General features: G+C 53.5%; 1 protein-coding gene across 3 annotated transcripts in view; it reads left to right on the top strand.

Annotated features, from left to right (window-relative positions):
* The first annotated feature begins 288 nt into the window (after window positions 1-288).
* Window positions 289-23,340, top strand: part of ANO7 (anoctamin 7) — a 154,736-nt gene continuing 131,684 nt past the window's right edge. For 2 of the 3 annotated variants that reach the window (XM_075327886.1, XM_075327884.1), the window contains exons 1-8: window positions 290-409; window positions 4,831-4,991; window positions 5,090-5,198; window positions 18,563-18,738; window positions 18,827-18,934; window positions 19,115-19,251; window positions 21,899-21,956; window positions 22,040-22,150. In XM_075327886.1, coding sequence (XP_075184001.1) covers window positions 4,866-4,991; window positions 5,090-5,198; window positions 18,563-18,738; window positions 18,827-18,934; window positions 19,115-19,251; window positions 21,899-21,956; window positions 22,040-22,150 — 825 coding nt within the window. In that variant the 5' untranslated portion in view covers window positions 290-409; window positions 4,831-4,865. Of the gene's footprint in view, window positions 445-4,830; window positions 4,992-5,089; window positions 5,199-18,562; window positions 18,739-18,826; window positions 18,935-19,114; window positions 19,252-21,898; window positions 21,957-22,039; window positions 22,151-23,340 lie in introns of all 3 variants that reach the window. The other variant, XM_075327885.1, reaches the window with a different exon arrangement.

Raw genomic sequence — 23,340 nt, 5'->3', positions numbered from 1 at the left:
GACAGTATCACACAGGAGAGGATTAGATACACAGCTCAGCAGACAGTATCACACAGGGTAGGATTAGATACACGGCTCAGCAGACAGTATCACACAGGATAGAATTAGATACACGGCTCAGAAGACAGTATCACACAGGGTAGGATTAGATACACGGCTCAGCAGACAGTATCACACAGGAGAGGATTAGATCCACAGCTCAGCAGACAGTATCACACAGGAGAGGATTAGATGCAGTGTGTATGTGATGGTGTGGGCACTGTGGTACATGTGATGTGTGTAGCTCAGCATCCTCTGTGGTGCGGGGAGGAGGTAATGGCCTCGCAGTCTCTGCACTGATCTCTCCTCCTCCTCTTCTCTCCCTGGAGACAGCGCTGCGCATCTCACTCCCATCAATGCCGGAGCTCAGGTGAGAGGACGCCGGAGCCCTCCTCACACCCTGCGGTACCTATAACCATCAACCCTGGGGTCACTGTCTCCCCTCACCCTGCATGTACTAGTTGTGGTGCTGGTCACAGGACCCCTCCTCACAGCCCCCAGTCACAGGACCCCTCTTCACAGGACCCCTCCTCAGCCCAGGTCACAGGACCCCTCCTCACAGCCCCCAGTCACAGGACCCCTCTTCACAGGACCCCTCCTCACAGCCCCGGTCACAGGGCCCCTCCTCACAGCCCCGGTCACAGGGCCCCTCCTCACAGCCCAGGTCACAGGGCCCCTCCTCAGCCCCGGTCACAGGACCCCTCCTCAGCCCCGGTCACAGGACCCCTCCTCACAGCCCAGGTCACAGGGCCCCTCCTCACAGCCCAGGTCACAGGACCCCTCCTCACAGCCCCCAGTCACAGGACCCCTCTTCACAGGACCCCTCCTCACAGCCCCGGTCACAGGGCCCCTCCTCACAGCCCCGGTCACAGGGCCCCTCCTCACAGCCCCGGTCACAGGGCCCCTCCTCACAGCCCCGGTCACAGGGCCCCTCCTCACAGCCCCCAGTCACAGGACCCCTCCTCACAGCCCAGGTCACAGGGCCCCTCCTCACAACCCAGGTCACAGGGCCCCTCCTCACAACCCAGGTCACAGGGCCCCTCCTCACAACCCAGGTCACAGGGCCCCTCCTCACAGCCCAGGTCACAGGACCCCTCCTCACAGCCCAGGTCACAGGACCCCTCCTCACAGGGCCCCTCCTCACAGCCCCGGTCACAGGGCCCCTCCTCACAGCCCCGTTCACAGGACCCCTCCTCAGCCCCGGTCACAGGACCCCTCCTCAGCCCCGGTCACAGGACCCCTCCTCAGCCCCGGTCACAGGACCCCTCCTCACAGCCCAGGTCACAGGGCCCCTCCTCACAGCCCAGGTCACAGGACCCCTCCTCACAACCCAGGTCACAGGGCCCCTCCTCACAGCCCAGGTCACAGGGCCCCTCCTCACAGCCCAGGTCACAGGGCCCCTCCTCACAGCCCAGGTCACAGGGCCCCTCCTCACAGCCCAGGTCACAGGACCTCTCCTCACAGCCCAGGTCACAGGACCCCTCCTCACAGCCCAGGTCACAGGACCCCTCCTCACAGCCCAGGTCACAGGACCCCTCCTCACAGCCCAGGTCACAGGACCCCTCCTCACAGCCCCGGTCACAGGACCCCTCCTCACAGCCCAGGTCACAGGACCCCTCCTCACAGCCCCGGTCACAGGACCCCTCCTCACAGCCTAGGTCACAGGGCCCCTCCTCACAACCCAGGTCACAGGGCCCCTCCTCACAGCCCAGGTCACAGGACCCCTCCTCACAGCCCAGGTCACAGGACCCCTCCTCACAGCCCCGGTCACAGGACCCCTCCTCACAACCCAGGTCACAGGGCCCCTCCTCACAGCCCAGGTCACAGGACCCCTCCTCACAGCCCAGGTCACAGGACCCCTCCTCACAGGGCCCCTCCTCACAGCCCCGGTCACAGGGCCCCTCCTCACAGCCCCGGTCACAGGGCCCCTCCTCACAGCCCCGGTCACAGGGCCCCTCCTCACAGCCCCGGTCACAGGACCCCTCCTCACAGGGCCCCTCCTCACAGCCCCGGTCACAGGGCCCCTCCTCACAGCCCCGGTCACAGGACCCCTCCTCACAGCCCAGGTCACAGGGCCCCTCCTCACAGCCCAGGTCACAGGGCCCCTCCTCACAGCCCAGGTCACAGGACCCCTCCTCACAAGGCCCCTCCTCACAGCCCAGGTCACAGGGCCCCTCCTCACAACCCAGGTCACAGGACCCCTCCTCACAGCCCAGGTCACAGGACCCCTCCTCACAGCCCAGGTCACAGGACCCCTCCTCACAACCCAGGTCACAGGACCCCTCCTCACAGCCCAGGGGTCACAGGACCCCTCCTCACAAGGCCCCTCCTCACAGCCCAGGTCACAGGGCCTCTCCTCACAGCCCAGGTCACAGGGCCTCTCCTCACAGCCCAGGTCACAGGGCCCCTCCTCACAGCCCAGGTCACAGGGCCTCTCCTCACAGCCCAGGTCACAGGGCCCCTCCTCACAGCCCAGGTCACAGGGCCCCTCCTCACAGCCCAGGTCACAGGGCCTCTCCTCACAGCCCAGGTCACAGGGCCCCTCCTCACAGCCCAGGTCACAGGGCCCCTCCTCACAGCCCAGGGGTCACAGGACCCCTCCTCACAAGGCCCCTCCTCACAGCCCAGGTCACAGGGCCCCTCCTCACAGCCCAGGTCACAGGGCCTCTCCTCACAGCCCAGGTCACAGGGCCCCTCCTCACAGCCCAGGTCACAGGGCCCCTCCTCACAGCCCAGGTCACAGGGCCCCTCCTCACAGCCCAGGTCACAGGGCCCCTCCTCACAGCCCAGGTCACAGGGCCCCTCCTCACAGCCCAGGTCACAGGACCTCTCCTCACAGCCCAGGTCACAGGACCCCTCCTCACAAGGCCCCTCCTCACAGCCCAGGTCACAGGGCCTCTCCTCACAGCCCAGGTCACAGGGCCTCTCCTCACAGCCCAGGTCACAGGGCCCCTCCTCACAGCCCAGGTCACAGGGCCCCTCCTCACAGCCCTGGTCACAAGGCCCCTCCTCACAGCCCAGGTCACAGGACCCCTCCTCACAGGGCCCCTCCTCACAGCCCAGGTCACAGGACCCCTCCTCACAGCCCAGGTCACAGGACCCCTCCTCACAGCCCAGGTCACAGGGCCCCTCCTCACAGCCCAGGTCACAGGACCCCTCCTCACAGGACCCCTCCTCACAGCCCTGGTCACAGGACCCCTCCTCACAGCCCAGGTCACAGGACCCCTCCTCACAGCCCAGGTCACAGGGCCCCTCCTCACAGCCCAGGTCACAGGGCCCCTCCTCCCAGCCCAGGTCACAGGGCCCCTCCTCACAGCCCCGTTCACAGGACCCCTCCTCACAGCCCAGGTCACAGAGCCCCTCCTCACAGCCCAGGTCACAGGACCCCTCCTCACAGCCCAGGTCACAGGGCCTCTCCTCACAGCCCAGGTCACAGAGCCCCTCCTCACAGCCCAGGTCACAGGACCCCTCCTCACAAGGCCCCTCCTCACAGCCCAGGTCACAGGGCCTCTCCTCACAGCCCAGGTCACAGGGCCTCTCCTCACAGCCCAGGTCACAGGGCCCCTCCTCACAGCCCAGGTCACAGGGCCCCTCCTCACAGCCCAGGTCACAGGGCCCCTCCTCACAGCCCAGGTCACAGGGCCTCTCCTCACAGCCCAGGTCACAGGGCCCCTCCTCACAGCCCAGGTCACAGGGCCCCTCCTCACAGCCCAGGTCACAGGGCCCCTCCTCACAGCCCAGGTCACAGGGCCCCTCCTCACAGCCCAGGTCACAGGACCTCTCCTCACAGCCCAGGTCACAGGACCCCTCCTCACAAGGCCCCTCCTCACAGCCCAGGTCACAGGGCCTCTCCTCACAGCCCAGGTCACAGGGCCTCTCCTCACAGCCCAGGTCACAGGGCCCCTCCTCACAGCCCAGGTCACAGGGCCCCTCCTCACAGCCCTGGTCACAAGGCCCCTCCTCACAGCCCAGGTCACAGGACCCCTCCTCACAGCCCAGGTCACAGGACCCCTCCTCACAGCCCAGGTCACAGGACCCCTCCTCACAGCCCAGGTCACAGGGCCCCTCCTCACAGCCCAGGTCACAGGGCCCCTCCTCACAGCCCTGGTCACAAGGCCCCTCCTCACAGCCCAGGTCACAGGACCCCTCCTCACAGCCCAGGTCACAGGGCCCCTCCTCACAGCCCTGGTCACAAGGCCCCTCCTCACAGCCCAGGTCACAGGACCCCTCCTCACAGCCCAGGTCACAGGACCCCTCCTCACAGCCCAGGTCACAGGACCCCTCCTCACAGCCCAGGTCACAGGGCCCCTCCTCACAGCCCAGGTCACAGGACCCCTCCTCACAGCCCAGGTCACAGGACCCCTCCTCACAGCCCAGGTCACAGGGCCCCTCCTCACAGCCCAGGTCACAGGACCCCTCCTCACAGGACCCCTCCTCACAGCCCTGGTCACAGGACCCCTCCTCACAGCCCAGGTCACAGGACCCCTCCTCACAGCCCAGGTCACAGGGCCCCTCCTCACAGCCCAGGTCACAGGGCCCCTCCTCCCAGCCCAGGTCACAGGGCCCCTCCTCACAGCCCCGTTCACAGGACCCCTCCTCACAGCCCAGGTCACAGGACCCCTCCTCACAGGGCCCCTCCTCACAGGGCCCCTCCTCACAGCCCAGGTCACAGGACCCCTCCTCACAGGACCCCTCCTCACAGGGCCCCTCCTCACAGGACCCCTCCTCACAGCAGTATATGTACAGTATATGGGGCTCATCCTTATCTCTCTCCCCTTCCCGTTCCGCCAGCCTCCATATCCTGGGCAGGTAGCAGGGTGACGGCCATGTTTCGGCGGAAGCTTTCGGACTGGTCAGATCTTGACACCAGCTCGCTGGTTGATCTGGAGACAGAGGGAGGAGAAATACTCGGCGAATCCCCAGGACCCGCAAATAACGGAGGCGGCGGATATGTGAGTATATAAGTATATACAGACCATGGGTGAAATGTGAGCGCAACTGCCCGAGTCTATGTACTGGATACAATGTATCACAACGGTCTTCTGCGCAGTACGGAGAGGAAGATGATGATGATGAAGATCCAATATACATCCCATGTACAGAGTATTACCGAGCGCAGCACCGCAGGAACTGCTTCAAAGATGGGAAAACACCGATTGGTAAGAGAGCAACAGATCTCCTGGATCCAGAACCCCAGAAGTGGTACTGTGCAGTGTATATATACAGAATAATACAGATACTGAGGATTACACCCAGTATACAGGACAGGAGAAGTGGTACTGTGCAGTGTGTATATACAGAATAATACAGATACTGAGGATTACACCCAGTATACAGGACAGGAGAAGTGGTACTGTGCAGTGTATATATACAGAATAATACAGATACTGAGGATTACACACAGTATACAGGACAGGAGAAGTGGTACTGTGCAGTGCATATATACAGAATAATACAGATACTGAGGATTACACCCAGTATACAGGACAGGAGAAGTGGTACTGTGCAGTGTATATATACAGAATAATACAGATACTGAGGATTACACCCAGTATACAGGACAGGAGAAGTGGTACTGTGCAGTGTATATATACAGAATAATACAGATACTGAGGATTACACCCAGTATACAGGACAGGAGAAGTGGTACTGTGCAGTGTATATATACAGAATAATACAGATACTGAGGATTACACCCAGTATACAGGACAGGAGAAGTGGTACTGTGCAGTGTATATATACAGAATAATACAGATACTGAGGATTACACCCAGTATACAGGACAGGAGAAGTGGTACTGTGCAGTGTATATATACACAGAATAATACAGATACTGAGGAGTACACCCAGTATACAGGACAGGAGAAGTGGTACTGTGCAGTGTATATATACAGAATAATACAGATTCTGAGGAGTAGACCCAGTATACAGGACAGGAGGAGTGGTACTGTGCAGTGTATATATACAAAATAATACAGACACTGAGGATTACACCCAGTATGCAGGACAGGAGAAGTGGTACTGTGCAGTGTATATATACACAGAATAATACAGACACTGAGGATTACACCCAGTATACAGGACAGGAGGAGTGGTACTGTGCAGTGTATATATACAGAATAATACAGATACTGAGGATTACACCCAGTATACAGGACAGGAGAAGTGGTACTGTGCAGTGTATATATTGTGAGGTAGCACGGTCGGCTGCGCAGCAGAAGACACGGGATCCAGGCATTAAGGTTCACAGCACACGGTTTAATGTCCAAACAAAAGTCCACAACAATATACATGTGCCTCTCCAGCAGAGAGCTCAGGGAGTTGTGATCACTCCCTCACACCCGGCACACCTGCCCTTGTTCCTGTTTCCATTTAACCCTTCCTTCAGCCTGTAGGGAAACAGCATTAACCCTAGAGTGGATTTACTTTCTATCAAGGAGTGAGCACAACCGGGGCGAGACATACCGGCCGTCATAGATAACCCCGGTCACAGTCTCACATACCCCCCCTCAGTTCAAGCGTGTGGGGTTGAACTCCCGCCATCAAACACGGGCCGCGGGACAAGGCATCGGCGTTGCCCTGCAACCTACCGGCCCGGTGTTCAACCGTAAACCAGAAGTTCTGCAGAGAAAGGAACCACCGGGTAACCCGGGCATTCCGTTCCTTGGCGGACCTCATCCAGACCAGCGGAGAGTGATCCGTCACCAAGCGAAACTGCCGTCCCAGCAGGTAATAGCGTAGGGACTCCAAGGCCCACTTGATCGCCAGGCACTCCTTCTCCACTACGCTATAATTCCGCTCGGGAGGGGTGAGCTTCCTACTTAAGAAGGTGACGGGGTGTTCCTCCCCCTGAACCACCTGAGACAGCGCTGCCCCCAGGCCGACCTCCGAGGCGTCAGTCTGTACTATGAACTCCTTCCGGAAATCAGGGTTTACAAGAACGGGCTGTCCGCACAGGACCCCCTTCAGGGCCCGGAAGGAGTCCTCGGCCTGCGGAGTCCAGCGCACCATGACGGACTTCTTGTCTTTGAGAAGGTCCGTCAAGGGGGCTGATAGTCCCGCAAAATCTTTTACAAACCTCCTGTAGTACCCCACGATACCCAGGAAGGCCCTAACCTGCTTCGTGGTCAGGGGTCTAGGCCACTTCTGGATCGTGTCAACCTTGTTAATTTGGGGCTTAATCACTCCTTGGCCTATCACGTAGCCCAAGTAGCGGGCTTCCATGAGTCCCAATGCACATTTCTTGGGATTGGCTGTCAATCCGGCTGTTCGAAGCGCGTCCACCACCGCTTGTACCTGTTCCAAGTGGGTCTGCCAATCGGAGCTGTAAATAATGATGTCATCAAGGTACGCTGATGCATACGCCTGGTGGGGTTCCAGCACTAAGTCCATCAACCTCTGGAACGTGGCCGGAGCGCCATGTAACCCAAAAGGCAAGACAACATAGTGGAAGAGACCCTCTGGCGTAACAAAAGCGGTTTTCTCCTTGGCGGACTCCGTCAGTGGCACCTGCCAGTACCCCTTGGTCAGGTCGAGCGTGGTAAAATATCGCGCCTGTCCCAGCCTATCAATCAGCTCATCCACCCGGGGCATGGGGTAGAGATCAAACTTGGATATTTCGTTCAATCTCCTAAAGTCATTGCAGAACCTTAAAGGGAACCTGTCAGCAGAAATGTCCCCTAAAACCTAACAGATTCCCCCTCTGCAGCTCCTGGGCTGCATTCTATAAAGGTCCCTGTTATGATTGTGCCCACTTTCTGACCGAAAAAAAGTGTTTATAAAGTTGTACCTTTTTGGCTTCTGATTCTGTAAATCTGTCACGGGGGCGGGCAGCCTGATGGCCGTTATTCTGCCCCCTGGTCCTGTATGCCGCCCCCATCGCTGATTTCAATACTTCTGGACGCCGCCCACTGCTCCAGCCATCCCCGCGCATGCCCAGTGCCCATCTCTCGGGGATGAGCACTGTGCCCAGCGTCACCGCTGGTGACGTGCACGCAGGGTTAAGATTATGGGCGGTGCTGTGATGTTTATTCCTAAGCAACCGCCCATAATCGCGGGACCGCGCTTTCCCCCTCGGTCTGCTTCTTTCTGCGCAAGCGCGCTGCTGCTGACCTCACTTCGCCTCCTTCCCATCTTGCCCCGAGGCAGGAAGCAGAAGCAGGCCGAGGGGGAAAGCGCGGTCCCGCGATTATGGGCGGTTGCTTAGGAATAAACATCACAGCACCGCCCATAATCTTAACCCTGCGTGCACGTCACCAGCGGTGACGCTGGGCACAGTGCTCATCCCCGAGAGATGGGCACTGGGCATGCGCGGGGATGGCTGGAGCAGTGGGCGGCGTCCAGAAGTATTGAAATCAGCGATGGGGGCGGCATACAGGACCAGGGGGCAGAATAACGGCCATCAGGCAGCCCGCCCCCGTGACAGATTTACAGAATCAGAAGCCAAAAAGGTACAACTTTATAAACACTTTTTTTCGGTCAGAAAGTGGGCACAATCATAACAGGGACCTTTCTAGAATGCAGCCCAGGAGCTGCAGAGGGGGAATCTGTTAGGTTTTAGGGGACATTTCTGCTGACAGGTTCCCTTTAAGGAGCCATCGGGTTTTGGTATTAGGACAATCGGACTAGCCCATTCACTCCGGGATTTTTCGATGACCCCCAGGCGTAGCATTGTCTTCACTTCCTCTGATATGGCTTGTCGTCGAGCCTCCGGTACTCGGTATGACTTCAGGCGTACCTTCAGGTGGGGCTCGGTGACAATATCATGTCGTATCAGACTGGTCCTACCGGGCAGCTCGGAGAAGACATCGGGGTTCTGCTGAACCAACCGTCTGGCCTCTCGCCTCTGAGTCTTGGTGAGGGCTTCTCCAATCCTTACTTCCGGTTCGTCCTCTCCGGAGGTCGCTGGAGCCGGGGTTGAACGACCCGAAGAGGAGGGAGATGGGGAAAAAACAGCCATCAGGCTTTCCCGTTCCTGCCAAGGTTTTAATAGGTTGACATGGTATATTTGTTCAGGTTTCCGCCTACCGGGCTGCAATACTTTATAGTTAACCACCCCGACTCTTTCCTTTATCTCGTAGGGGCCTTGCCACTGAGCCAGGAATTTACTCTCCACCGTGGGGATCAATACCAACACCCGATCCCCGGGTTTAAAGGTCCGCACGGTGGCTTGTCTATTGTAGCGGCCGCTTTGCGCGGCCTGAGCCTCCTGTAAATGCTCCTTCACAATTGGCATGACCGCGCTTATGCGGTTCTGCATACCCAAAATGTGTTCGATCACACTTTTATGGGGGGTGGGCTCTTGTTCCCATGTTTCCTTTGCCAGGTCCAACAATCCCCGGGGATGTCGCCCGTATAACAATTCAAAAGGCGAAAACCCCGTGGATGCCTGTGGCACCTCTCGTATGGCAAACATCAAATAGGGAAGCATCATATCCCAGTCTTTCCCGTCTTTTGAAATCACCCTTTTGAGCATGGTTTTCAGGGTTTTATTGAAACGCTCGACTAAACCGTCCGTTTGAGGATGATACACAGACGTACGCAACTGCTTGATCTGGAGTAGCCGGCATAGCTCTTTGGTCACTTTAGACATGAATGGGGTCCCCTGATCCGTAAGGATCTGATTGGGCAACCCCACCCGGCAGAACACAGCAAACAACTCCCGAGCTATAAGCTTTGCTGCAGTATGTCTGAGAGGTATCGCCTCGGGATACCGGGTGGCATAGTCAACGATCACTAGGATGTGTTGGTGCCCTCGAGCGGACTTTACGAGGGGCCCCACCAGATCCATCCCTATCCGTTCAAAAGGGACTTCTATAATGGGTAACGGTACCAACGGACTGCGAAAATGGGTCAGGGGTGCGGTAAGCTGACACTCCGGGCAGGTTTCGCAGAACCGTTTTACCTCCCCAAAGACCCCGGGCCAATAGAACCTTTGCAATATTCGCTCCTGCGTTTTCTTGACCCCTAGGTGACCACTCATCAGGTGTTTATGAGCCAAGTCGAGGACCCGCCGGCGATACGGCTGGGGCACCACCAACTGTTCTACCCCCACGCCCCGTATTTCATCTACCCGGTAGAGTAAATCTTGCTTAAGAGCGAAATGGGGGTACCTTACCTGGGCACCGGGTAGCTGTGCCACCCCGTCAACTACTGTCACCCGACTCCGGGCATGTATTAACGTAGGGTCCTGAAGTTGGGCTGTCCCAAACGTATCCGGGGACGCCTCCAACTCCGGGATGGGCTCGACCATCTCAGCCTCTCCTGCTAATACCTCTAGGGGTGACCTATCGGGTTCACACTCTGTCCCTATCATGGGGACCCCTACGGCAGGCGTCCCGGATTCAGGATTGTAGGGCTCAGGTCCCGGACTGACCAATATCTGAGGGGACTTAGGGGGTCCCCTCCATAAAGTCCAAAAATAGGGCAGATCCCTTCCTAGGATCACGTCATAAGGAAGAGTGTTAAGAAGTCCCACCTCATGTTGCACCTGACCGCAAGGTGCTGTGATGGTGACAATCCCCGTGGGATAGTCTCGGCGGTCCCCATGTATGCAAACCACCTCCACGGTACGTCCTGTGGCCTTTACTTTAGCCCTCAAGGTGGATCGCACAAGGGTCACTAAGCTTCCGGAATCCAACAATCCTGTAACCGGACATCCATTCACCTGTATTTGGCACAAGTGGGGCTCCGTCTCTGGGGAGACCAGGTCAGCGGTACACACCACCTGAGCATACATTGAACCCCGCCGGGTAACCCCACAATCCATGGGCTCCGTGGTGAGTGGACACTGGGCTTCCATATGTCCCACCCGCTGTCACCGCCAACATCTAATGGGGACGGAAACCCCCTTGACGGGTTGTCGTTTAGGGTACAGAACCTTCCGGACCTCAGGAATGGCGGCCGCGGCCTCAGACGGGACGGTAGGGGACTCCTGCACCGTTGTCAGCGGTGGGTCCTTGGCCCTAGGCTTGGAGGGGCCGGACCGACGGGCGGTACGCAAAGTCTCAGTGTCCCGTATCAAGTCCTGCGTAGCCACATGCCGCTCTACCAGGGACACTAATTGGTCCAGGGTACTCGGGTCACCCTGTCCTACCCACCGTTGAACGGTGACGGGTAAAGTGCGCACAAAACGATCCACCACTACCCTTTCCACCATTTGCGCCGGGCTCAGAGTGTCAGGCTGCAACCACTTTTTTACAAGATGCAACAAGTCATAGGCCTGGGAGCGTACGGGTTTGACTTCCTCACAGAACCACTGATTTACCCGCTGAGCCCGTACATAGGTATTCACCCCCAACCGAGCCAGTATTTCGGCTTTCAGGGTCACATAGTCAATGGCATCCTCGGTACAGAGGTCCAGGTACGCTTTTTGGGGTTCCCCCGTCAGATAGGGCGACAATACCTCAGCCCACTGGGGGGTCGGCAGCTTTTCCCGCTCGGCCACCCGCTCAAACACCGCCAGGAACGCTTCCACATCATCCCCCGGGGTCATCTTTTGAAACGCTTGTCTCACCGCTTTCCGGACGCTGCCGTCGTCACCCGGTCCCGGGGTTGTTGCTGCCGGTCCGGCACGGATCGACTTGGCCAGGAGAACCATCTGTTCTTGGTGCCTTTTTTCCTGCATTTGCAAGGATTGCTGCTGACGTTCCAACGCCCGGAGCAGGTGTGCATTGGTCTGTTGCTGCTGTGCATTAGCCTCTTGTAGCTGTGCATTAGTCTGTTGCTGCTGCCTTAGTATGTCCTCCATGGCGTCGCCGGGTTTGGGCTGTAGTATAGCTGCTCAAATCCAGGACATGTGCTACTGGGTCACCAGGGATGGATGCTACACCTCACCGGCTGTCATGCCCGCATTCTCCACCATATGTGAGGTAGCACGGTCGGCTGCGCAGCAGAAGACACGGGATCCAGGCATTAAGGTTCACAGCACACGGTTTTAATGTCCAAACAAAAGTCCACAACAATATACATGTGCCTCTCCAGCAGAGAAACTCAGGGAGTTCTGTTCACTCCCCCACACCCGGCACACCTGCCCTTGTTCCTGTTTCCATTTAACCCTTCCTTCAGCCTGTAGGGAAACAGCATTAACCCTAGAGTGGATTTACTTTCTATCATGGAGTGAGCACAACCGGGGCGAGACATACTGGCCGTCATAGATAACCCCGGTCACAGTCTCACAATATACAGAATAATACAGATACTGAGGATTACACCCAGTATACAGGACAGGAGGAGTGGTACTGTGCAGTGTATATATACAGAATAATACAGATACTGAGGATTACACCCAGTATACAGGACAGGAGAAGTGGCACTGTGCAGTGTATATATACAGAATAATACACATACTGAGGATTACACCCAGTATACAGGACAGGAGAAGTGGTGCTGTGCAGTGTATATATACAGAATAATACAGATACTGAGGATTACACCCAGTATACAGGACAGGAGAAGTGGTACTGTGCAGTGTATATATACAGAATAATACAGGTACTGAGGATTACAGCCAGTATACAGGACAGGAGAAGTGGTACTGTGCAGTGTATATATACAGAATAATACAGGAACTGAGGATTACACCCAGTATACAGGACAGGAGAAGTGGTACTGTGCAGTGTATATATACAGAATAATACAGGTACTGAGGATTACACCCAGTATACAGGACAGGAGGAGTGGCACTGTGCAGTGTATATATACAGAATAATACAGGAACTGAGGATTACACCCAGTATACAGGACAGGAGAAGTGGTACTGTGCAGTGTATATATACAGAATAATACAGGTACTGAGGATTACACCCAGTATACAGGACAGGAGGAGTGGCACTGTGCAGTGTATATATACAGAATAATACAGGTACTGAGGATTACAGCCAGTATACAGGACAGGAGAAGTGGTACTGTGCAGTGTATATATACAGAATAATACAGGAACTGAGGATTACACCCAGTATACAGGACAGGAGAAGTGGTACTGTGCAGTGTATATATACAGAATAATACAGGTACTGAGGATTACACCCAGTATACAGGACAGGAGAAGTGGTACTGTGCAGTGTATATATACAGAATAATACAGGTACTGAGGATTACACCCAGTATACAGGACAGGAGAAGTGGCACTGTGCAGTGTATATATACAGAATAATACACATACTGAGGATTACACCCAGTATACAGGACAGGAGGAGTGGCACTGTGCAGTGTATATATACAGGATAATACAGATACTGAGGATTACACCCAGTATACAGGACAGGAGAAGTGGTACTGTGCAGTGTATATATACAGAATAATACAGGTACTGAGGATTACAGCCAGTATACAGGACAGGAGAAGTGGTACTGTGCAGTGTATATATACAGAATAATACAGATACTGAGGATTACACCCAGTATACAGGACAGGAGAAGTGGTGCTGTGCAGTGTATATATACAGGATAATACAGATACTGAGGATTACACCCAGTATACAGGACAGGAGAAGTGGTACTGTGCAGTGTATATATACAGAATAATACAGGTACTGAGGATTACAGCCAGTATACAGGACAGGAGAAGTGGTACTGTGCAGTGTATATATACAGAATAATACAGATACTGAGGATTACACCCAGTATACAGGACAGGAGAAGTGGTACTGTGCAGTGTATATATACAGAATAATACAGATACTGAGGATTACACCCAGTATACAGGACAGGAGAAGTGAGTTAACACGGCACACCAGAGCTGACACGGCACAGCAGAGTATAGCAGAGCTGACACGGCACAGCAGAGTACAGCAGAGCTGACACGGCACAGCAGAGTACAGCAGAGCTGACACGGCACAGCAGAGTACAGCAGAGCTGACACGGCACAGCAGAGTACAGCAGAGCTGACACGGCACAGCAGAGTACAGCAGAGCTGACACGGCACAGCAGAGTACAGCAGAGCTGACACGGCACAGCAGAGTGCAGCAGAGCTGACGGCACAGCAGAGAGCAGCAGAGCTGACACAGTACAGTACAGCAGAAGTAAAATAGCACAGCAGAGCTAGCACAGTGCAGCAGAGCTAGTATAATGCACACACACTCCTCAACATCAAAGCCACAATTCCAAGAAGTAAAAGTGGATAAATGATGAAAATCACCACTTGGATAGACAGGGTAATGATATGTAAATGATCCTGAAATGAAAACTAAATTATCACAGCCTCTGGATTCCTCCATGGGGAGATAAGGTATGCACACCAGTGACTATGTAAGGCTATGTTCGCACAGTGCGTTTTTCGCGGCGTTTTTGCGCGTTTTTCGGGTGCGTTTTTGGCCTCAAAACTGCAGGACTTTGCTTCCCCAGCAAAGTCTATGAGTTTTCATTTTTGCTGTCCGCACACATCTGTTTTTTTTTACCTGCGTTTTTGAGTTAAAAAAAAAAATGGACATGTCAGTTCTTTCCTGCGTTTTTCTGCGTTTTCCCCCCATGCAATGCATTGGAAAAACGCAGCAAAACGCAGAGATCAAAAACGCAGCAAAACGCAGCCAAAAACGCACCAAATCGCGGCAAAAATGCACCCACGTTTTTTCGACGCAGGTGCGTTTTTGTGCGTTTTTAGCGGCCAAAAACGCACAAAAACGCAGCGTCAAAAAGACGCAGTGTGCGAACCTAGCCTAAGGGGAATACATGAAATAGCAGAAACTGTTCATGGCAGTAATGCAGATTCCATTTTTCACATTTTCACTCTTACATATAGCTATTGGATTTTTCAAGTCAGTATTCACACAGCAGTTTCTGCTATTCCATGTATTCCCCTTCCATAGTCACTGGTGTGCATACCTTATCTCCCCATAGTGATGTTTTTTTAGGTTTTTGCACCCAGTTCAGACTTAGAATGGTGTTCCAAACGTTATTCCTTATTCTGGATTCCTCCAGTCTGGAGTCTGAGCCTCATGCAGAAATCCCGCCACCTCCGGCCTCGGCTGCGATCACTGAGATTATTAATGGTCGTCTGATGAAGATTCTGCTGCTGAATGTACAAATCATCAGGATCCGCTGCCAGCAGCTCCTATGTGTGACGGGGTATGTGACAGAGCAGTGAAGGACACCAGATCGATGAACAATCCAAGAAGATTTAATGAGGCAGGGAGCATAAACCATCCAATATCCAAATGGTTCTTTAGAGTCCACACAAAGGAAACAGATCTGGGGCAATCCGACGCCAAGGAGAATGCAACAGTCCTCAGATGCGTTCCCTAAATCCAGCAGCGAGGCAGCTGATCCTCAATGTCCAATCGTCCATGTACGGGCCAAGAGGAGCTGGCCTCAGCACAGGTCCTCGCCCTTCACCCAACAAAGCATAACTAAACTAAAAAGCATGTGGCTGAATCTCCCACCTCTCCTTACATCCACCCTCTTAACATTTGCTACTTGTAGCTCCTAGTTAGAAAGAAGTTCCTAGACACAGGCTCCAGAGATTGTGTATCAGGGAAGCCCCCTGCAGAGGAGAACAATGTATATGCAACCCCCACCAAATCAAGGACAATAGCTACTGCTGAAGCCTGATTAAAATATGGTACAGGCTGGGGGGATATAATGTTACAACCCCTTCCCCCCTCAATTTGTGCACGGACTAGTGACCTCAACAGGTTGCTTGTCAAGTGCACATAAACATGGCGGACCTGACTCAGGGCTCCCTCTTCTATATTGTATGGTGAAGATGTAGGGTTTTTGTATCCTCCTTCACTTAAACTCTGCTTCCTGCACCCACAAATCGGCATTGTATATCTCCCACGTCATTGCCTAGGAGAATGTCTGCAGGAAGGCCGCTCATCACACCGATTATGCATTGTTTTGCCCCAAAGCCATAATCCAGGGTCACACTCGCTCTTGGAATGTATCTCTGAGTACCTCCAGCCAATTCAATGGCAATTCCTGGTCCCTTTTGAATTGCTTCTGGTTGAATTACTCGGGGATCTGCGATGGTGAGAAAAGCCCCAGTGTCACGAAAGCCAACAACGTTTTGGCCACCAGCACGACCTCCTGTAGATGTTTATGCCGAAGATCATAAGAACGGGCGGCTGTGGCTCGCACTCCATAGACTCCTGGAAGGGAAGTCAACATATCAGGGTCACTTGGCAAATCATCAGGGCCAGAATCCAGCTCTTCTCCTGCTGACGGTGTCTGTAGATAATGGACAGGCAAAGGTGGTCTGCAGCTTTTCTGCCTCTGAACACCTGGACAGTGAGCTTGCAGATGACCAGGCTGCCCACATCGATAACATCTGTGCTGCGTCTCACTCCTTCCAGTTTGCCTTCTGGAGAAGTAGGTAGGAGACCTTGGTGACTGATATGGAGGTGAAGGTGCTGGAGGTGGTTGTCGATTTGGAGGATGACTCCACGGGATAGATGGGCATGTGGCCCGCAGATGTCCGGGATGCCCACAGCTATAACATCTTCGCTCTTCTACTTTCTCTCCTCGTCGCATTCCAGAAAATGTGGTAGAAAAAACTGGAGGCACATACACACGGGTATCCACATGAGGTGGTGATCTAGGAGGTTGAGGAATATTGGGCACTGAAGGACAAGGAACCTCTGGAGTTGGGGAGCTGGTCATTTTTGCTCCCTCTGCTAGCAGCTTCTTCCACTGAGGTTTGATAGTGAGCACCTCATCAGCTAGAGCGGCAGCTTGTTCCACTGTCTCTGGTCTCCTCTCACGTACCAATTCCCTGATCTCAGTAGGGCACTTGGCATAAAACTGTTCTTTCAGGATGACCTGGAGGAAGGTCTCCCAAGTTAAGGCCCCCTCTCCTCCAGCCAGCGATGGCATACTTGTTTCAGTCTGTGGGCAAACATCTTGAAAGACACTTCTCCATCACAGGCTAATGTACGGAACTGAGTCCTATAAGTATCTGGGGTCTCGGCATAATATTCCAGAATAGTCTGTTTGATCTCCCCATACTCACAATTCCACTGAGGGTCCATAGCTCTATAGGCGTCGGCAGCTCCACCCTCCAAGAGGCCCACCAGGTGTCTGACTCGCTCTCTTTCTGGGACTTCCATTAATCGGCACTGATGCTCAAAGTCCTGGAAGTAGCCCTCAATGTCGCCTGCAGCTTCATTAAGTGGCTTAAAGTCCTTGCGGGACACTCTGGAGAATTCCCCCATAGTAGGTGCTGTGGTTACAGTCTGGAGCCTCTAGCTGCTTCCACAGCAAGCCTCCTCTCCAGCAATGCTGCCCTCTCTTGAGCTCTGCGAATGGCCTCCCTCTTATCTTCTATGGTGGCCTCATCTCCAAGCAGTGCCATCTCCTCCTCATACCACACAACCCATTGACTTTTTTGGGTATTTACCTCCAGCTCCCGTCTTTCCTCCCCTTGCTGTGGAAATCCTTCCTCGGTGCCATCTTTTAGGCAAGCATTTTCCAATGCCTCAATTAGTTGCTCCTTGGAGAGTCCTTTGTAGCCGACTCCTAATTCACGGGCCTTTGTTTGTAGGCTCACCACAGTCCAGTTCCTGTATCCTGAGGTTCTGATTCCAGATGTTAATGGGCCGTTGTCCTCCATTCTTTCAGCTCTGATCCCGCCGCTGCCACCAGTTTGTGACGGGGTATGCGGCAGAGCAGTAAGGGACACCAGACCAAGGAACAATCCAAGAAGATTTAATGAGGCAGGGAGCATAAAACATCCAATATCCAAATGGTTCTTTAGCGACGCTGCAGCCATGGGAGCAGGCTTAGGCCACACAGGCAGCTCACAGTAGTATGAGGAACATGGAGCCTGCAGTTGACATGTGGACCAACTGCCAAGGTTGATGGGATCCCAGCATGTGACGAAGACTCCAGACTGAAGAAATCCGGTGAGAAAATGATGTTTCCGTCCGTTGCAGATCAGTAACATCTCCATCCGGTGATTTCCATCCATCCATGACTTCTCCTTCTTGCGGCTATAGTTTCGTATAGGTGATGAGTTGGGGGTGTATATATAGTATAGATGTTGAGTTTTGGGTGTATATCTAGTATAGGTGATGAGTTGGGGGTGTATATATAGTACAGGTGATGAGTTTGGGGTGTATATATAGTATAGGGGATGAGTTGGGGTGTATATATAGTACAGGGGATGAGTTGGGGGTGTATATATAGTATAGGTGATGAGTTTGGGGTGTATATATAGTACAGGTGATGAGTTTGGGGTGTATATATAGTACAGGTGATGAGTTTGGGGTGTATATATAGTATAGGTGATGAGTTTGGGGTGTATATATAGTATAGGGGATGAGTTGGGGTGTATATATAGTACAGGGGATGAGTTGGGGGTGTATATATAGTATAGGTGATGAGTTTGGGGTGTATATATAGTACAGGAGTTGAGTTTTGGGGGTGTATATATAGTACAGGTGATGAGTTTGGGGTGTATATATAGTATAGGTGATGAGTTTGGGGTGTATATATAGTACAGGAGTTGAGTTTTGGGGTGTATATATATATATATATATATATATTGCGGTTGCCGTTACTTTTTGCTGCGGTTTTGTTGCTTTTTTCAGACTTTATTCTGGTTTGGGAGGAAAAACTTTCTTCCAAGAGGCAGAAGACGGAGAAATCCTGCAAAGGATCCGATCATCGAGGACGAGGGGGAAGAGCGAAGGGCAGAGCCGCCTCTGAGAGTCACCGGAGACGCTTCCACCGCAACCTGCTGAAGGCCGGCCTCCTGTGTGAGAAGGTGAGGCCCCGCTGTCCTCTGTCCCCGGCTTGTCACCGCCTCCTTCATATTGGTGATGTGTGGTAACAATGTGTCGCCCCCCGCACAGGAGCAGACGCTCAGCGAGCGGAGGTCTCTGCACTATCTGAAGCTTAGCGCCCCCTGGGATGTGCTGCTGTACTACGCGGAGGAGCTGTGTATGAGGGCCCCGCTACAGGTCAGGACCATAACAAACGGGAAACAGGGCCCAGCATTGTAGATCATCACCCTGCATGTCCCCCAGCCAGGAGCGGAGGAGCCTGCTGCACCACCCAGGGGCGCTGACAACTACTGTCACCAATGACTGGCTTTGTGCAGAGGTTGTCATCTTGTTCAGTCACTTTTCTGTCCTCATCAGGCACAGCCGAATCCAGACAGCAACACATCGGACCGATTCCTCCAGAGGCTGCACCTGCCCAACCCCATGTACCAGCACGTCCCCAACAAACCCCTGGACTATTACACCTGCGCATTCCGCAAATCCAAACTCCAGAGGTGAGACCCCGCCCCCGAGGAACTGTGTGCACAACTGCTCACATTACTGATGATACTCCAGAGCTGTGCTCACTATTCTGCTGGCGCAGTCACTGTGTACATACATTACATTACTGATCCTGAGTTACCTCCTGTATTATCCTCCAGAGCTGCACTCACTATTCTGCTGGTGCAGTCACTGTGTACATACATTACATTACTGATCCTGAGTTACCTCCTGTATTATCCTCCAGAGCTGCACTCACTATTCTGCTGGTGCAGTCACTATTGTAACGTTGCGCCCTGCAACGTGGGGGTTTCATTCGCTTGCAGCGGTGTGAGGTAGCTTCAGCAACACACGTACACAGTCTCTTCATAGAAATTCTGGCAGTTTATTAAAAACACTCAGCATAAACTGCCCTCACACATAAACAATAAGTGCATAATGGAAGTTTAGCAACTTCCCCACTCTCTGGCTCCTGCCAGCGTACAGCTCTAGCCAAGGTTCCTTCCAGCACCCAGGGCCCTCTGCAGACCCCTGTCTGTCTCTCCTCCTGGAGAGATTCGGCCCTACAGTCCTGGCCTGGCTGCACTCACCTCAGACTCAATATCAGAGCCCTGTGATCAGCCTCCGCACAGGCTGATACACCCAGAGCTCCCGGCTCTGCTCTCACTCGTCTCCAGCACACACACTGGAAGTCTGGAGCTAGCCTCTCTCTAGACTGCCCTAGACACACTTTTTCTGGGTTCAGAGACAGGATTGCTTTAACCCATGGAGCCACACCCACAGGTGGTAAGGAGTGTGTAATCAGCATCACACACCCTCCCATGGCTCTGCATGTAATGCAATCCTGTGGAACCACAGGTCCCAGCCAGCTTCACATTGCAGAGCACCCACGCTTCTGCAAAACATGCCGGCCCTTTGTAATACAGCCGGTTGATACCTCACAGTGCTCATACTGAATATAGGAGGCTATGTGGGGCTCATACTGTATATAGGAGGCTATGTGGGGCTCATACTGAATATAGGAGGCTATGTGGGGCTCATACTGAATATAGGAGGCTATGTGGGGCTCATACTGTATATAGGAGGCTATGTGGGGCTCATACTGTATATAGGAGGCTATGTGGGGCTCATACTGAATATAGGAGGCTATGTGGGGCTCACACTGAATATAGGAGGCTATGTGGGGCTCATACTGAATATAGGAGGCTATGTGGGGGCTCATACTGAATATAGGAGGCTATGTGGGGGCTCATACTGAATATAGGAGGCTATGTGGGGGCTCATACTGAATATAGGAGGCTATGTGGGGGCTCATACTGAATATAGGAGGCTATGTGGGGGCTCATACTGAATATAGGAGGCTATGTGGGGGCTCATACTGAATATAGGAGGCTATGTGGGGGCTCATACTGAATATAGGAGGCTATGTGGGGGCTCATACTGAATATAGGAGGCTATGTGGGTGCTGTAACGTTGCGTCCTGCAACGTGGGGGTTTCATTCGCTTGCAGCGGGGTGAGGTAGCTTCAGCAACACACGTACACAGTCTCTTCATAGAAATTCTGGCAGTTTATTAAAAACACTCAGCATAAACTGCCCTCACACATAAACAATAAGTGCATAATGGAAGTTTAGCAACTTCCCCACTCTCTGGCTCCTGCCAGCGCACAACTCTAGCCAAGGTTCCTTCCAGCACCCAGGGCCCTCTGCAGACCCCTGTCTGTCTCTCCTCCAGGAGAGATTCGGCCCTACAGCCCTGGCCTGGCTGCACTCACCTCAGACTCAATATCAGAGCCTTGTGATCAGCCTCCACACAGGCTGATACACCCAGAGCTCCCGGCTCTGCTCTCACTCGTCTCCAGCAAACACACTGGAAGTCTGGAGCTAGCCTCTCTCTAGACTGCCCTAGACACACTTCACCCAGGTTCAGAGACAGGATTGCTTTAACCCCTGGAGCCACACCCACAGGTGGTAAGGAGTGTGTAATCAGCATCACACACCCTTCCATGGCTCTGCATGTAATGCAATCCTGTGGAACCACAGGTCCCAGCCAGCTTCACATTGCAGAGCACCCACGCTTCTGCAAAACATACCGGCCCTTTGTAATACAGCCGGTTTATACCTCACACTATGTACATACATTACTGATCCTGAGTTACCCCCTGTATTATACTCCAGAGCTGCACTCACTATTCTGCTGGTGCAGTCACTGTGTACATACATTACTGATCCTGAGTTACCTCCTGTATTATACTCCAGAGCTGCACTCACTCTTCTGCTGGTGCAGTCACTGTGTACATACATTACATTACTGATCCTGAGTTACCTCCTGTATTATACTCCAGAGCTGCACTCACTATTCTGCTGCTGCAGTCACTGTGTACATACATTACATTACTGATCCTGAGTTACCTCCTGTATTATACTCCAGAGCTGCACTCACTATTCTGCTGGTGCAGTCACTGTGTACATACATTACATTACTGATCCTGAGTTACCTCCTGTATTATACTCCAGAGCTGCACTCACTCCATCCTTTATGGGGGGGGATCAGACACTTTTCTTCCCTGAGATCCTGGATCTCTTGTCCCCTCTGTATCTGACTCCTCACGTGTCGCTCGATCTCCTGCGGATTGTGAATGATTTTGGTGTTTTTCCGCAGGTTTCTGGGCAGTGAGTGTCAGGCCACGTACTTCACTAACACTCAGCGGAGTCGGATTGTGAGTGGACCTTCTTGAGTGCCGGCCGTGCTCGGACATGTCGGACCCTCCGGTCACCTTCCTCGTGTCTTCTTTGTTCACAGCTTTACGAGATCCTTTCACGCACGCTCTATGGAAAACGCAAACACGCGGAGGTGGGAGTGGAGCGGATGGTGAAGGAGGGGATTTACACCGCTGCGTTCTCCCTTCACGAGGTGAGCAGCGCCGGCACACGAAGCGGCAGCTACGGTCCCGACCAAACATGGCGCCTCCACGTCTCAGCATGGTTCTGTTCTGATCCATCTGAACAGTGTGAGATGATACCCAGTGTTTGGCCTCTGATCATGGAGACACATAGCTCTGCATAGGCGTGGGCTTTATGTGGCCTCTAAATCCAGGACACGGCCAGGCTTCTATGATGGCTGGCCCCTAATTCCAGGACACGACCGGGCTTCTATGACGGTTGGCCCCTAATTCCAGGACACGACCGGGCTTCTATGACGGTTGGCCCCTGTGAGGCAAATCCCGGGATATGAAGATGAATTATGACTCCAGTCATAATCCCTCATCACTCCCTGGCAGTGCCCCCTCCCTTCTTGTTCTCAGTGTTCCACTTACACCTCCATGGCCATGTCCTGTGATATGGAGATGAGGTGGTGTGGGAACAATGGACACAGGATGACTCCCTGCCGTCACCCTGTAACAAGAGTTGTATCTCATTAGCAAGGCTATGGAACTAGCAGACAGAACGACTCCAGTAAAAAATGGTTCATATCTCGCAAGCCATATTTCCGATAAATATGGCAACCATAAAAATGGTGTCTCCGCATGCGGACGATGCCGGCACACCCTTTTTATGGGAGCAGGACATTGGGAAATGCCCCAGGCGTGATATCAGCCAATGGGGAACTGGCAGACAGGTCATGAGTCCCCTCGTTCTGTAGCTAAATTCATAACTGTCACAATGAGAGCATTGGCGCCCGCCTACGACGCTCCCAGGCAAAGTTATGGCCCATATTCCATGTTGTGGATTGTCCATAACTCAAGCCAGGGGTGGAGCAGTGCTCCCTCTGAGGTCACTAAGGTAGGAGGGGACCTGGATTTGTCCAGGTTGATAACCCTACTTCGGCCATTTTCCAGGGTTCTTTTCGCTGGGGGCACGTGTAGGAAACATCTGTGGGAAGGATCCTAGAAACCTGGGTACAGCGCCCCCCTGTGGCCAGACGCAACAAGGTAACTGCTGGAACTGTGTATGCCTGTTTGTAACCCATGCTTTATATGTAACTGTACTCTGACATATGTATATTCTGTAGATTCCCTATTGTATATATTGTAGTTTCTAGTGTGCTTTAGGCTGATTAAATTATATAATTAATCTTGGGCTGTTCTGTTATCTCGATCTTGA

Source organism: Anomaloglossus baeobatrachus, chromosome 11 (genome assembly GCF_048569485.1).
Source record: "Anomaloglossus baeobatrachus isolate aAnoBae1 chromosome 11, aAnoBae1.hap1, whole genome shotgun sequence".
Lineage (NCBI taxonomy): Eukaryota > Metazoa > Chordata > Amphibia > Anura > Aromobatidae > Anomaloglossus > Anomaloglossus baeobatrachus.
The sequence above is the reverse complement of the archived record's forward strand: the minus strand, read 5'-3'. Positions and strand labels throughout refer to the sequence as shown.